The sequence below is a fragment of the Triturus cristatus genome, chromosome 1_2 (assembly GCF_964204655.1).
Source record: "Triturus cristatus chromosome 1_2, aTriCri1.1, whole genome shotgun sequence".
Taxonomy (NCBI): Eukaryota; Metazoa; Chordata; class Amphibia; order Caudata; family Salamandridae; genus Triturus; species Triturus cristatus.
The window spans coordinates 142,018,390-142,034,013 of record NC_140580.1 but is presented as its reverse complement, the minus strand read 5'-3'; the positions used below and the strand labels follow the sequence as shown (position 1 = coordinate 142,034,013).

General features: G+C 41.7%; 1 protein-coding gene across 8 annotated transcripts in view; it reads right to left on the bottom strand.

Moving 5' to 3' along the window:
• Positions 1 to 15,624, bottom strand: part of CCDC186 (coiled-coil domain containing 186) — a 422,247-nt gene that overhangs the window by 130,840 nt on the left and 275,783 nt on the right. For 5 of the 8 annotated variants that reach the window (XM_085603297.1, XM_085603300.1, XM_085603299.1 and 2 more), the window contains exon 14: positions 3,417 to 3,506. The exons of the other annotated variants lie outside the window; for them this stretch is intronic. In XM_085603297.1, coding sequence (XP_085459423.1) covers positions 3,417 to 3,506 — 90 coding nt within the window. The remainder of the gene's footprint in view (positions 1 to 3,416; positions 3,507 to 15,624) is intronic. 8 annotated transcript variants of the gene reach the window in all.

The window sequence follows — 15,624 nt, the reverse complement described above, 5'->3', positions numbered from 1 at the left end:
CTAATTGATTAATCCTCTGTGCCCCTGTGCCTGCAGGCTGAGGAAATCTTCCGGATGGAATGCCAGCTTCCTTTCAATAAAGGGTTTTGTAAATCATCTATATCCTACTATAGACACCTGTCATCTGACAGAGAATTTTGAAAGAAGAGGCTAGCCTCTTCACACACCCTTCCATCCGAGAGAAGGGTCTGAAATAAGAGGTCGGTCCCCTCCCCGCACCCTACCATGCACACCTGTCATCTGAGAGATGGGTCTAAAAGGAGAGGCCAGTCCATCCCCACACTAGACACACTTATTAATTTACTTTGGAAAAAAAAAACTAGAAATTCACTGAAAAAAACAAAGGTTAAAATCACATTAGTTAGGTTTGATAAAAAGATATTTTTGTTTAAAAAAAAAAAAGCCTTAGACATTCACTGAAAGAAACAAATGTTAAAGTAACGTTAAAGTTAGGTGAACTTGTCGGTGACAACATTAATGTTTTGAGAAAAAAAACAAAAACACAAATTCATTTTATAGTTTGCAGCGCTAACTATAACTTGAACCCCCGAAATACACTGCTTATGACCTCACATGACATCACTCATGACAAATTCTATGACATCATTTGACATCACTGATGACATCTCAAATGACATCATTGATGACATCACTAATGATATCATCAAATGAGTGTGTTATTTGTTTTATAGTTTACATAGTGGCGGCTAACTACCGTAGTACTTCTCAACCTAATTTTGTACAGCCTGTGTCAAGCAAATGGGTGTAAGTATTTACAAAAAATATGTCCTCGTAATGCCTCATAGCTGTGTAGAGTTATTGAACATGTTATAAATGTTTCCATCGAAAGAGTAACTCCGTGCGGCAGGTGACAGTTGACTTGTATTTATTAAGCTCCGCACAATCTTTCGGTTCTGCAGAAAAGGTTTCCAACAGAAGACTACTCTAGCTAGTAGATGCTAAACCTTTGTAAGCAGCCTTGAGTAATTAGGGTGAATTGTGTTAGCATGATAATTTATACTTAACATAGAAGGGTGTGTGCACCAGGTACTAACCTATGTACGCGTGCTTGTTTTTCTTCAGAAGATGGGCTATCTGTAAAGTTGTCACCACAGTATGAAGGGTGCTGTTAGTATGATCTTTAGCACCTTCAGATCTTAGTTATTTTTAGCAAATAGTGTATTTTTTTTACAACTACTGCATAGAATGTAGACTGTTCTTAGTAGATTCTTTTGAATACTTTGTGGTGCATTTCTCATGAGAGTTTCAGTGTTTGCAAACAGTGTGGTATAGAATGGACTCTCTCCATAGAGAGAACACTGTTTACAGTACTCAGTCCTCTACTGATATGAACTTCATTAGTTAATGAAGGTTCAGTGTGTCAGGGGGTTCATACAGATAAAAGCAGACCATAGTAGGACATTAGTTTGGGAACTGGCATTCACTATTTTGGCTTTCTGTGAACAGTTGTATACAGAATGAACAGTGCACTCAATGAGGGAGTAGTTGATTGCTAATGTGAACTATGCTACCTGTAAAGTGTATGCTATAGGGTCAATGTTGCACATAATGCTTTTTTTCAACATCTAAGGGAGTTGTTTCTGTGTTGGTAATAATGATGCTTGATCTTCTCCTGAGCTATTTTGTACTTACTGTCAAACCTCTAAAGTCAGAGTAATTTATACAGCAATATGCGGGAAAAACATTGGATGATGTCATATGTGAGGTCATCAATGATGTCATTAAAGATGTCATAAATTATGTCACAGAACATGCCTTGAGTGATGTCATACGTGAGGTCATAAGCAGTGCATGGCCGGGGCGCAAGTTACAGTTAGCACTGCTAACAATAAATGGTGAACATCTGTGGGGGTTTTTTGTAGTTCAATACGCTAATTTTGTCACTGACAAATTCACCTAACTGTAATATTACTATATTCTTTGCTTTTTTCATTGAATAAATATATGTATGTATATATATATATATATATATATATATATATATATATATATATATATATATATATCTATACAAGAAAGTTAGTTGTGAGTAGCCGCTCACCCTCCTGTCGACGCCGGTGCCAGCAGCGGTCACAACACCGCTAAATATATTTCCCACGAGAAAGCAAAATCCGGGACCTCCCAAATAACTTCCAGCGGCACACCAAAGGACGAGCACAATAAGGATTTTATTGTGTCACAAAACAGATCAACGCGTTTCGGCGAAGCCTTTGACAAAGGCTTCGCCGAAACGAGTTGTTCTGTTTTGTCACACAATAAAATCTATATTGTGCTCGTCCTTTGGTGTGCCGCTGGAAGTTATTTGGGAGGTCCTGGATTGTGCTTACTCGTGGGAAATTTTTTAAAAAAAAATATATATCTATATCTATATATATATATATGATTTCACTTACGTGATATATACTTAGATGTTCGTTGTAAAGGTATGCGTGGTAAAGGCATATGTGTGGTAAAGGCAATGTGTGGTAAAAGCATGTGTGGTTCCGTCATACATCCAAGGGAGAACCACCAGTTTGTTAATTTCCTTAGTGAGACACCTGCATTGTTTATTTCTGATCCCCTCTTTTATAAACTGAATGGTAACACAAGGAAAGTCTCCCTAAAGCGTTGAGTTGTGAGGTAAGCACTCGCTGCTGATACCTGGTGAAGGTCACATGTTCAAATCCCAGAAAGCACAGCACAGCTTTTTCTCTCTCTCAAGTTGATAATTTGAGGCTGAAAATGAATTACTAATAGCTCCTGAATCTAGTGATTGTTTACTTAAAGACAATGACTTGATGCAAATTTCATGCAGTTTGTCTCTATTGCTAACTACAAGGAATTCAACTATCCCTGCTTTCATCAATCAGTGTTGCTGTCACTAGCAGATATGACCACAGAACAAACTCAAATTAAACTACTGTGCAAACTCAATTTGTCCTTGGAGTATCCATTCAATTAATGATTCTTCAAAAAGAAGTATAGTTCCAAGTCTAGGCTCATACTGCTTTGTCAATCCCGGGTTGTACCAAAATAGTATTAAGTTGGAATATTGAGATCACTGCCATCTAACAAGATGGAAAACTAAGGCGTGTTGGTAAATATGTTTTCTAAAACCATATGCAGAGAGACATGCTTCTGTGAATTCATACATACTGTTCCAATGATTTTAAGTAACAGAGGTGACCAAAATTAAACAATAGCAGCAAGGTAATAATTTTTGCATCCGATCACTGAATGCCAAGGTATTTATTTTTTCTATATTTTTAGTGAAACTTTGAGAACTTTTACAACTTAACATTCATAACTATGGATACTGATTTTCTGAGTTAAGCTGCATTAAGGTTTTCAAATATTCCTACTTTTTTATTTTTAAATAAGTCCTTAATTAGCAGATAGGGTTTTAATGTACATACCTGTCGACTGTGCAGCACCCCATTTTCCTGAATGCCTGTAACCTGCATGCGTTGCCTCTCTGCCAATCACCTCGTACCCCATAACGAATCCTGTTACAATTTAGATTCCACTTTAGGCCCAATGAAAAAAGTCTTTTTTTTTTATTTTACATTAGCAATTTGCATTTAATTCTGGACTGGCGACCAATCTAAAAGGGAGCTCTTTGTCTTGCAGGAAACATGGGAAGGCATTAGTATTTGCTCTACTTTAAACACGGTGTTGCTAATCATTAGACCCAAGAACGCAGGAGTGATTTGAAGCTATTCAAAAACGAACTGCCAAGAATGGTGTGCATACATTGTTTACATTAAAATAGTATTCAAAGCGAATGAACTCCAGCTTGAGTTTACTTTAATCTCATTTTCTTCCTGCTCTAGCCCTATCTCACAAAGTTCTAGAATGTAAACTGTTAATTTATAGTAGAACATGTGTCCACTTGCCGTTGCAGCTCTCTCTCACAGTTGATACCTTGGGTGTTTTTATCTCGTCTACATACGCTCTATACATATTAACTATCCATAATAATCCTCAGCAGTTCCCTCTCTGTGACATACATCATCCTATCATAATATGCAGGTCAGCTAAAACGCACAACCTTCATCACCTCTCCTATCACCTTCAGTCCTTAACCAGTCTTGGATTTGTCTAGGTTCTGATCCTCAGTCACATTTCAGACCTTCCACAGTCAGTTTGCCTCCCCATTACATTCCTGAACCTCTGGTCTCTTCCTCACCCAATGCCCAGTTAAACCCACCAATCCTGATTTCAGAAAACACTTGATGCTACAAGAGTACACCCTCTGCGTGATGGGTTAAGGTGTAGCAAAGGTATGCATTTTTACAAATAATGGAAACATAAGCTGTCAAAGCTGGGTGATAATGATAGGAGGATGGAAAGGTTTGACTTCATTCCACCTAGAAAACAAGAGTACACGCCTTATGGGAGATTAAGAGAAGTTAATTGTTTTCTAATAAGCAGACGTTTTCGGGCAGAAGATCAAAAGAAAAGACACCTGCAAACTACAGAGAACACTCTTTTGCATTCAGTGGCGGCTCTACCTGTACCTTCTCTTTTAGAGACAATGCAGGCTTTCCACTAGCACTCTGGGACTCACTGTTATTCCGATTGCAGGTAAAACGTCATAAAATTTGTATGGTAGAAAAAACTATGAAAGGGTTGGCCCCTTTATACACGCACCTACATAAGAGCAAACATCTCTGTTAAAGACATATTGCTGCTACTACAATAAGAGACGCAAACATCTAGATTCATTCTCTTTTGGATGAAGGCCATACAAAGAAGAATTGGCTTGGCACAAGCAACGTGGGTTTGATAAATTCATAAATATTTCATGCACATTTTTGGGCCTCACTTTTCATTTTATTGTTAACACATTGCAACCCTCAGCGATGGCTCTAAAGAGTATATGTTGTGAATGAAATCGTAATCCCCCTTAAATATTTTGGTTTTCTATTTATGTGTCATATAAGGTAATGAAGATGGCTGCGTCTCAGACATCTGATTGTGAATTTTATTTGCCACAGGTGCATAGTTCGTGGTATGGGCCAAATTTGGACTATGAACAGTTTCTGAGGTGTGTACCATTTTCAACTCCTACGCATGGGTGGAAAAACTCCTTTTCAACACCTGCTCGAGGGTGTCCCTGTGTAGGACATCTAGAGCAGGAAATGGAAGAAGACAGGCTGAAAAATGTACATTGTGCCGTTCCATGACCACCACATGGTGTTGGGGATGGCAGCTTTGGAGCGGGGCAGAGTGCAGGTGAGACTACACCCCACAGCTTTGAATTGACTAGATTGGTTGTTTTAGAAAATCCGGAGGGTGTGGAGTGAGAGGCTCCTAGACCATGCTAGAGTTAGGGGTGTGCAACAGGTCGCAGTGGGTCTATTATGGGAATCGTTTGTGGGGCAACCACTGATTCCTTCTGGTGATTATGTGCCTTCAATCAGAAGGGGTGCACAGCTGTCAACTGGTGCCACTTCCCTCGCAACCACCGGATAACCCCTTCTGTCAGGAGCAGCCCCAAACATTTTTTCCCAAGTTATAACCAACTATGCATGTATAGCGTCTCTAGTTTAAAAAAAGACTCTTTGCACAGGTGCTTTACAACTAGTGAAACAAATTGGTTCCACCCATGTATTAAAAAGGGCTCAGATCAAGAAATTAGTTTGCTAAAAAATGTCCAATATTAAATGGGAATGTGGGGGTATAGGGGAGGCGCAAAAAGTAAATAAGTAATGTAATGAATGAAACAAGCTTCCATCAAAAGTCACCCCTTCTTTGACCATAACCTAGTTAGAAACTCAGTACCCTATTAGGAACATCCCTGTAGTGAATCCAAATTACCCTAGCGGGACATTCTTTTTAAGAAAACATATTGGGATCCGCGCAAGTCACACCATCCAGACTACCCTGTCTCCAGTGTCTAGTTTTTAGAAATGTATGGGGTTGGTGGGCTTCCTGGGTGGGAGCCCAGACCCACATAATGCAGCTAGACACATTGTGGAAATGTGCCTAAAGGTGGGCACACTGGTGCAGAGTCACCCTCTTGTCCACGGGTCCAAAGACCAACAAAATAGAGACTGGCACTGGAGTTGGAATAAATAACAAGTTTATTAATCACTCATGAGTGGGACCACATCCACACAACACTCAAGTGCTGCAGGAGGTAGTACACTGAATTCGCAAACCGTCGTCCCTTTTATACCGGTTTTCTGCAACGTAAGCACGTGAACAGGAATAGGAAGAACAAGTTTTAGAAATAGTTATCAGCAAACAAGGGCAGATGAATAACTACGTGGTCAGCAAAGTGGGAGTCGGAGCAGGAATGCTTATGGCAGCAGTAAATTGTCAACAGTTAATATCTGAGAACAGGTGCACTGGCAGTGACAGACCCTAAGCACGCATATTTCTTTAGCTGAGTCAGGAAGTCAACTAAAATAGATAACACAAGCAGAGTGAAAAGATGAGCAGCAGAGGACAGGAGAATTACGAAGAAAACGAAATGGACACCACAGCCAAAATGGCTGTCGCTTATGCTAAGTAAAATATTACACATTTCCACAGATGACCCTTTTAGCATAAGCGAACACATTGTCTTATGCTTCAAAAGGGGTACGATAAACATCATGTATATCAATTAGCATCATATCACTGACTTCTCGGTCTATTGCTAAACGGGCATTTACATTTTGGACATTCGTTTTAGATGGTAGACAAGTAGCACAAGTGGAAATACAGAGGGAACAAAGCAAAGAGAAGAGAATTGCAATATTTATGAACAAGGCCGATAATATTTTCAAATCCCATACAGAAAATACGCTCCAGAACCATCCAGCCCAAGTCCATGTTCCTGAATCTTGATGTATCTCAGAGGTTATTTTATGCATTTTGGAAATGGCATCATAAACAGAAGGGACGTGGTCAGGGATAAATACACAACAAGTACTATCGATAATGTGACATGCTCCACCATGATCAGCTAGAATAACGTCTAGCACCATTTTGTTTTGTAAAGTCACAATTCTCGTAATTTGGAGTTCTTCTGTAATATTTCCAAGCGCCATTGCTGTCTGATTAGTCACAGCCTCTACTACACGGGTTAAGCTTCTGATCTTCCTACTATTTAAAGCCGCACCAACAAAGAAAAAGAGTTCCAAATTAAAGTCAACATATTGCTGTAATGCAGTGTCAGTTTGATCCACTTCATCATTATTTATAGTTCTTTTGAATCGGTTCAAGGAAATGTCATTAAACAGTTTTTGAACTTTATGATAAGATGCAGGTGCTAGGAACACAGGAGGAAGCAAGAAGGACACAAAACATGTTCCAGACCATCCGATTGGTAGATGATAGTAGCCTTTACTCCCACAAATGAAATAAGTGTTGTGTGAGGATAGAAAACTGCTATTGTTTGTTCCAGAAATGTTCAATACTGTGGTACAGTCACTTTTTCCCACTGGGATACTACCAAAACTGCTCACACATAGATTTGTTCGGACTCTAGTAACAGCGATAACAAAAGGCCCGTTACCCTTGGCCGTTAGAGTGTTGGGGAAAACATAACGTGTGGAGGAATTTTTTTTGCGATGCTCCTCCACATCCCATACAGTTCCTTTGGATTGTGGGTCCCCTTCCTCATCGGGGTAACAAACTTTATTAAGTTTTGCCTTAAGTCCTCCTCCATCAGCTAGAGTAATATTAGCAATTTCAGAGGCCCACAACAGTGCAAACCAGGCTCTACAAGAGCCATTATGCGAGAATGGCAAGGGAATGAAAGGCGTTCCTCCCTTCTTCTGATGAGCTAGCATCTTTCCACATACCCAGCAGTTGGTAGGGTTCGTAGAATTATGAGTATGATGCAACATTTGTATGAAAGTGTTATTGAGATACGACATTCGGTGCTTCTTTTCATGATAGGGAAGAGTAAAATAATAATGTTCGGTGGGACAGGAGTAGTAGCAGTCAATAAGTTTTGAGCCGGAGCTACTTCCTCTACAACCCACATTATTACAGCAATGATGACAACAGTCAAAGTTAGTCCAATAGCGAACATCATATTTTTACTACAGACTTTTGCAGCGTTCGATTTCTTCTCCTCCGGCATGTTCATTTTGTCGGTAAACAACAAAACAGATGGTGCCCTAAGGTCCTGGGCAGGCATTGGTTTCTTCACTAACATTAAGACGAGTAGTCACTAATAGGCTACCCCCCTTTGTAGTTAGTCTTTAAGCACCCAGGACAGTGGCTCAAACAGTCTCTTTCTGCGATGAAATGTCTTTATTCCTGGATTGAAGCAGATATCTAGATGTACCAGGGATTGTGTGGTCCGGGGAAACTTCCTCAGGTCTTTCAGGTGACACAGCTCATCCTTTCTCAGTGACCAGGATGTCGCGGTAATCTGTAAACGCAGTTGGGCTCACAAGGGCATGCGGGTCTTTTTGATAATGGGTGGCATGCACCCAATTCTTCCTGCTGGTTACTCGCACTGCAGTTCTGATAGCCAGGAAGACTTGTTCCGGCCAACGAGGTGCCAAGGAACTGGTCCGCTGGAAGGACTTCGTCAAGACAAAGTCACCAGGCCGCAGATCATGGCCATCACCCTGTGACCTGTCTGGAAGGGCTTCCCGTACCTGCTGATAAATAGAAGACAAGCTGTCAGTTAACTGGGACAAATAGTCACTCATCAACACATGGGGTACATCATGTATAGGGCGAGGCTTAGGGATTCCCCAACTATTCATGGGCCTGCCAAACACAACCTCATATGGCATAAGGCCAGATCGTGTATGTGGTATTGATCTGATAGAAAGTAGTGCTAGGGGCATGGCATGATGCCATTTCAAAGATGTGGAAGCCTGTATTTTAGCCAATTTCGATTTCAGGGTGGAGTTCTAACGCTCTACCAAACCTGCTGATTGTGGGTGAAAAGCGGCATGAAATTTCTGCTTAATCCCTAACCCTTTCATGACATATTCGAAAACTTGCCAAATGAAATGAGGTCCGTTGTCACTCCATAAGACCCGACAAATGCCGAATCGAGGGAAGAACTCTTAGGAGAACTTTCTCTGTCGTGAGAGCTGTATTATCCTTCATAGCATACGCCTCCACCTATTTACTTGAAGGGATAAACCACTACCAAGACATATTTCAAGTTATTACAGCGCTCAAACTGAATGTAGTACATTTGCAGGACCTCAAAAGGTGCAGTTGGTGTCTCAAACCCTTATGTTGGAGTTTGCGTTTATTTTCCAGGATTATACTGGAGACAGACCAAACAAGACTGGACCATCTTTTTAGCAGTGTCGGCAATATCAGGATATCACAAACTTGCATAAGTTGCTTTGCCATTGAGGATGAACCAACATGTGCCGGCCCATGTGCCATGTGAATCATGGGGTATAAGTAGGCTGTGGGTAACTTCCATTTGGTCATATCTTTATTCCTCCAACAGCCCTCATCATCCAGTGTTCCCTCCTTAGACCATTGGTCTAGTTCATCAGTGGAGGCAGACTTTTGCATGTCCAGCACCTCTTGCCTGGCATCATGCCAACGTTCAGCTTGTGACTTCACTACATACATAGATGTGGTACTTCGCTGCATTGCGGTTTCAAAGGGTGTGTGATCTGCAAAGGCATTACCTGCTCCTATTTTATCAGTCACTTTCTTGTGTGCACTACACTTAACAATTGCCACTCTTTTAGTATAGGTTAGAGAAGTAAGGAGATTATGTACTAATTCTCCATGCACTGTGTCCCATGTGAGGTGAGAAACCCCCTTTCTTTCCACAAACTACCAAAATTGTGTGCCACCCCGAAAGCGTACTGGCTGTCGGTTAGAACAAGCAAATCTGTACTAAGCTCACATGCTCTCGTTAGTGCAATCAATTCGGCCGCTTGGGCCGACTTCTGTAGGATGCGAGCTGTTTCAACTACTGTCGGAAGTGTTGTAATCGCATAGGCAGCAGATTTAGTGCCATCAGGCAATTTAGACACGAGGCAACCCATAGCTCCCCATCAACACTAGGGAGAGGTGCATCTTGTAGGTCAACGCGTCCCTTTGTTTACTCTTCAGTGAGGAATATACAATCATGTAACTCCTGAGACTGAGTAGCTGGAAAAGGCAATAGTGTGGCAGGGTTTAGGATCAGACATCTTTGCAGCGTAATATGAGGGGCCAAAAGTGTCAATTCATATCCTGTCAAGCGAGCACTAGTCAAATGCTGTGTTTTCGTTTGATTTAGCAAGGCATCAACAGAATGGGGTACTAACACAAGCAGTTTATGTGACAAAACTAATCCTTCACTCTGACGAATCGAGGGAAGAACTCTTAGGAGAACTTTCTCTGTCGTGAGAGCTGTATTATCCTTCATAGCATACGCCTCCACCTATTTACTTGAAGGGATAAACCACTACCAAGACATATTTCAAGTTATTACAGCGCCCAAACTGAATGTAGTACATTTGCAGGACCTCAAAAGGTGCAGTTGGTGTCTCAAACCCTTATGTTGGAGTTTGCGTTTATTTTCCAGGATTATACTGGAGACAGACCAAACAAGACTGGACCATCTTTTTAGCAGTGTCGGCAATATCAGGATATCAAACTTGCATAAGTTGCTTTGCCATTGAGGATGAACCAACATGTGCCGGCCCATGTGCCATGTGAATCATGGGGTATAAGTAGGCTGTGGGTAACTTCCATTTGGTCATATCTTTATTCCTCCAACAGCCCTCATCATCCAGTGTTCCCTCCTTAGACCATTGGTCTAGTTCATCAGTGGAGGCAGACTTTTGCATGTCCAGCACCTCTTGCCTGGCATCATGCCAACGTTCAGCTTGTGACTTCACTACATACATAGATGTGGTACTTCGCTGCATTGCGGTTTCAAAGGGTGTGTGATCTGCAAAGGCATTACCTGCTCCTATTTTATCAGTCACTTTCTTGTGTGCACTACACTTAACAATTGCCACTCTTTTAGTATAGGTTAGAGAAGTAAGGAGATTATGTACTAATTCTCCATGCACTGTGTCCCATGTGAGGTGAGAAACCCCCTTTCTTTCCACAAACTACCAAAATTGTGTGCCACCCCGAAAGCGTACTGGCTGTCGGTTAGAACAAGCAAATCTGTACTAAGCTCACATGCTCTCGTTAGTGCAATCAATTCGGCCGCTTGGGCCGACTTCTGTAGGATGCGAGCTGTTTCAACTACTGTCGGAAGTGTTGTAATCGCATAGGCAGCAGATTTAGTGCCATCAGGCAATTTAGACACGAGGCAACCCATAGCTCCCCATCAACACTAGGGAGAGGTGCATCTTGTAGGTCAACGCGTCCCTTTGTTTACTCTTCAGTGAGGAATATACAATCATGTAACTCCTGAGACTGAGTAGCTGGAAAAGGCAATAGTGTGGCAGGGTTTAGGATCAGACATCTTTGCAGCGTAATATGAGGGGCCAAAAGTGTCAATTCATATCCTGTCAAGCGAGCACTAGTCAAATGCTGTGTTTTCGTTTGATTTAGCAAGGCATCAACAGAATGGGGTACTAACACAAGCAGTTTATGTGACAAAACTAATCCTTCACTCTGACGTGTTGATTCAGCCGTTGCTGCCACTGCTCGGAAACATCCAGGCAGCGCACGGGCGACTGGGTCAAGGACAGCTGAGAAATATGCACAAGGACGTTGCTTATCACTGTGTGTCTGCGTTAAAACTGAGAGGGCAGAACCTTCCCTCTCGTGTACATAGAGTGTGAAAGTCTTAGTGTAGTCTGGAGTTCCTAATACTGGTGCAGAGCAAAGAGCTTGGCGTAACTGTTGGAAGGCATTCTGACATTCAGTAGTCCATGGGGGGGCATCGAAGTGTCTTTAGTCAAAAGGGCCAACAAAGGTTTAATAATGTGCGAAAAACAGGGGGATCCACTGCCTACAAAAGGAAGTGAGGCCAATCAGTGCACGGACATCCTTCTGAGTACGGGGCACATGAGTATCTACAATAGTCTGAATGCGGTCTGGTGTAAGTGTACGTCCCTCCTTAGACAGGAGGTGACCTAAATAGGTAACCTGCTGTCTACAAAATTGCAATTTCTTTCGCGAGACTTTGTGATTGAGAGAGGCAAGAAATGATAACAATAACAGTGTTCCTTCTTCACACAGCTCAGGGGTATCTGCAGCCAACAAGATATTGTCAACATATTGGATAAGGGCCACCCCTTTAGGTACAGGAAAAGAATCAAGCTGCCTTTTCAATGCCCGACTGCAAATGCTAGAATACTCTGTATTGCCCTGTGGAGCTCTACAGAACCGAAATGATCTATTTTTCAGGGTGAATGGGTATCGAGAAGAAAGCATTCTTCAAATCGATCACCGAAAATGTAGTGGCAGTAGGGGGGACCATAGTGAGAAGTGTAGTGATATCAGAAACTACAGGATATTGGGGCACTACAATTTTATTAACTTCTCGCAAATCAATAATGAATCTGTAGCTTTTAGTGTCAGTGTCTTTTTTCAAAATAGGAAGGATAGGGCAATTGCAAGTGTTATAGACTTCTTCTTCCACTACCCCTACTTTAATCAAATCCTGAACAATATGTGCCAATGCTTCTTTACCTTCTCAGTATATTTTGTATTGGGCAGTCGAGGCAATGAAACACCTTCCTTTACTTGAATATGTACAGGTAGAATAACCCTTTGACCCACATCAGTATCTGATTTAGCCCACAAAGTACAGAGTGAGGATGCCAGAGCGACATCCTCATTGATAATACAAGATCTCTTAACCATTGGATGATTGTCATTCAAAATAACACGCACATCTTCCAGAGAACAACGTATTGTGGCACGAAAATATTTAAGCATATCGATACCCACAATGAAAGTGGGCTAGGTGTAGGTGTCTCATCAAATCCTATCTATGTTATCATTGTGCCGGACAGGGGAGCCCTAGGAACCAATTTTTTAGACAGAGCACTACGGGTAGCCCCTGTATCAACCAGAAACCGATCAGTAGATCCCAAGATGTTTGCGTCAACATAGGAACCCATTTGATCTACTGGCACCTCAACCGGTTCCTTACCCCATCCTAGGCATCCCTATGCATAATCGGAATCCGCAAGGGCATCAGCAGAATAATCAGACATTTGACGTTGATTTAGTCTATCAAAAGTATCAGAGTAATTTGGTCCTTGTTCAACTGCTTCAAATCTGGGGCGAGCTCCTGTACCTTCCGCTTACTGAATTTCCTGGGCGTCCTCTTATACTGCCCCTTCCCCGCTGATACTGCTGACCTCGCAAAAGAGGGCACTCAGAACGCCAATGCCAAGTGTCTTTACAATAAGCACACTGACCAGGGGACAAATTTGCTTGAGGAAGAGGGGGCACACCAGGTGTATACATTGCACGTCCGCCTCTTCCACCTCCCCTAAACGGTGGACCATATATTTGAGCCAACATAACTTTTGTCTTTAAAGCTTTATCCTTCTTATCCTCCCTGCATTTCGCTTCCTGTTTCTGTCACTCATAATATTGGGCCATAGTCAAAAGGGAAACTAGGGAAAACGTGGTCCAAGAACTCTCGCTGACCTTTAAGTGACTAGCTATTTCCGGTAACATATTAGCGACAAATTTATCGACAAACAAATGCTTATCATCGGCCAATGACTGACCACTAAAATCATGGAATGCTTCCTCAAACCTTGAAAAGAAATCAGAAACTGACTCATCCGTTTTCTGTTTACAGGACGCAAACGTAGTCCAATCTATTTTCTTAGGGGGTATGAGAGTCTTTAACTTAGTCACAATAGCTTTAGGAAGATCTAATATCGCCTTCTGAGGTTTCTGTGCAGGCTCCATTTCCGCATCCATTTGTTCTAAATATTCCCAGGTATCACCATATGCTACAATGTCATCTACTATACGTATCGTTCTCCACATATTAGGAGACAAAATAAGCCCGAAGAACATATCAATATCTGGCAAGGTTAGGTGCAGGAGATAATGGATGCTTCCACCTCCTCATAGAAGGCGGCAGGATTTTTCCAGGGGTCGGGCAAAGCTGCTTTAAGAGCCATCATGTCAGCTCTACTCCAAGGAGTGTAAACCCAATTATATATAAAATAAACATTTTATCATCCGAAGTTTTATCATCATTGGTTCCCCCACCCTTCGGAGGAACATACAGGGGTGCAGCTTCACGCATAGGTTTCACGTAACTATAGTACTACTGGGTGCAACCTCTTCCACCGGAGCATCTATGTCCTGTGCTTGAGTTTGAACAGCTTCTATACCTCTCTGTTTTCTAGCTAATACTTGCTCCTTTCGTAAACGTAATGTTACGTCTCGTATTTTAACCACTCGTCTAAGCATATCAGATAGGTCAGAAAAAGTAAAAGTCCCCTCTGTTAATCGCTTACAATCAGTATTTATATCAGCTGGCTCTAGTTCCTGAGAAATTTGTCTATAATCAAATATTACCTCCCAAGCAAATTTTTCAACAAAATAAAATTGCTCTGTAATTTTACACTGTTGAACCATAGTTACAATGAGCGATGCAGCGTGAAGCCGACAGGCCTCCTCCCTAGCCGCGGTTTTTAATTTATCTTTTTCTGCTTTAGTCAAAGTAGAGCGAGTTTGTCGCCCATCTTGTTTATCTTGTTTTTTGTCGTCTGAAGACACGTGCTCGTCGTCAGAAACCTCATCAGGGGCACTTGGAGTGGGAAGTTTATACGGGGGTGGGGGGCGTTCTAATAAGATGCAATCATCCTTAGATGTATCAAGTAGGGAATAGAGAGGGCGCCTAATAGGATGCCGGCCATTTACCTCTAAGCGACGTTCCCCATCTTCTTTTCTATTTTTTCCTTCTTTTCTTTATTTTTTAATTCTAGCGCTTTTTGATATATCGATTTTCGTTGTTCTTTTTCTGCTATAGCTTCTGATCTCTTCGCTCTCTCTAGTACTTCTTTGTCCCACATACGCACACAATCAAACATATCCTGTCTACTTTTTCTTTTAAATAAACAACTGCTCTACATATTGAACCTTTTTAAAATCAAATGACCCATTCACCGGCCATTGCAGATCGAAATCTTTCTTTGTGTATTTGTTCCACAGTGGACCGTACATTATGGAAGAAATACCATATATGACATACATGTCTCTATTAGGTGTCCCTTCTGGGGGAGCCGGATGACTTTGTTCCAAGCTTACTTTGGAACCACCAGAGCAGCAACACCACCTACGGAGTGTGCTGAGAACAGGCATGTTTTATAAATATATGTAAAATATTACTACTCCAAACAAATATTCCACAAGGAGAAACATCTCCACATTACCTGCCTTCAAACTTTACAAAGAATGAATAACAAATCTAAACAAAAAGCCCAGGCCAAACAAATCAAGAGTGCCGCTTCCGCGACCTTACCAAACAGAAGTCTCGAACTCCCACCTCCTGATCTCTTGGTTGACCTAATGGTCACTTCAAAATTATGCCAAAGAAAACCCCAGTCGAGACTGGCCACCACCTGGAGGGTCAAATCGGGAAAACCGGATAAGTCAAGTCGGCCTGCAAAGACAAAGGTCTCCTCGTGCAGTGCGCTTCCTCAGTAATATTTCGATCATCCGTCCAGACCACTCCTTCGGACGGCCGCATCTCCGATG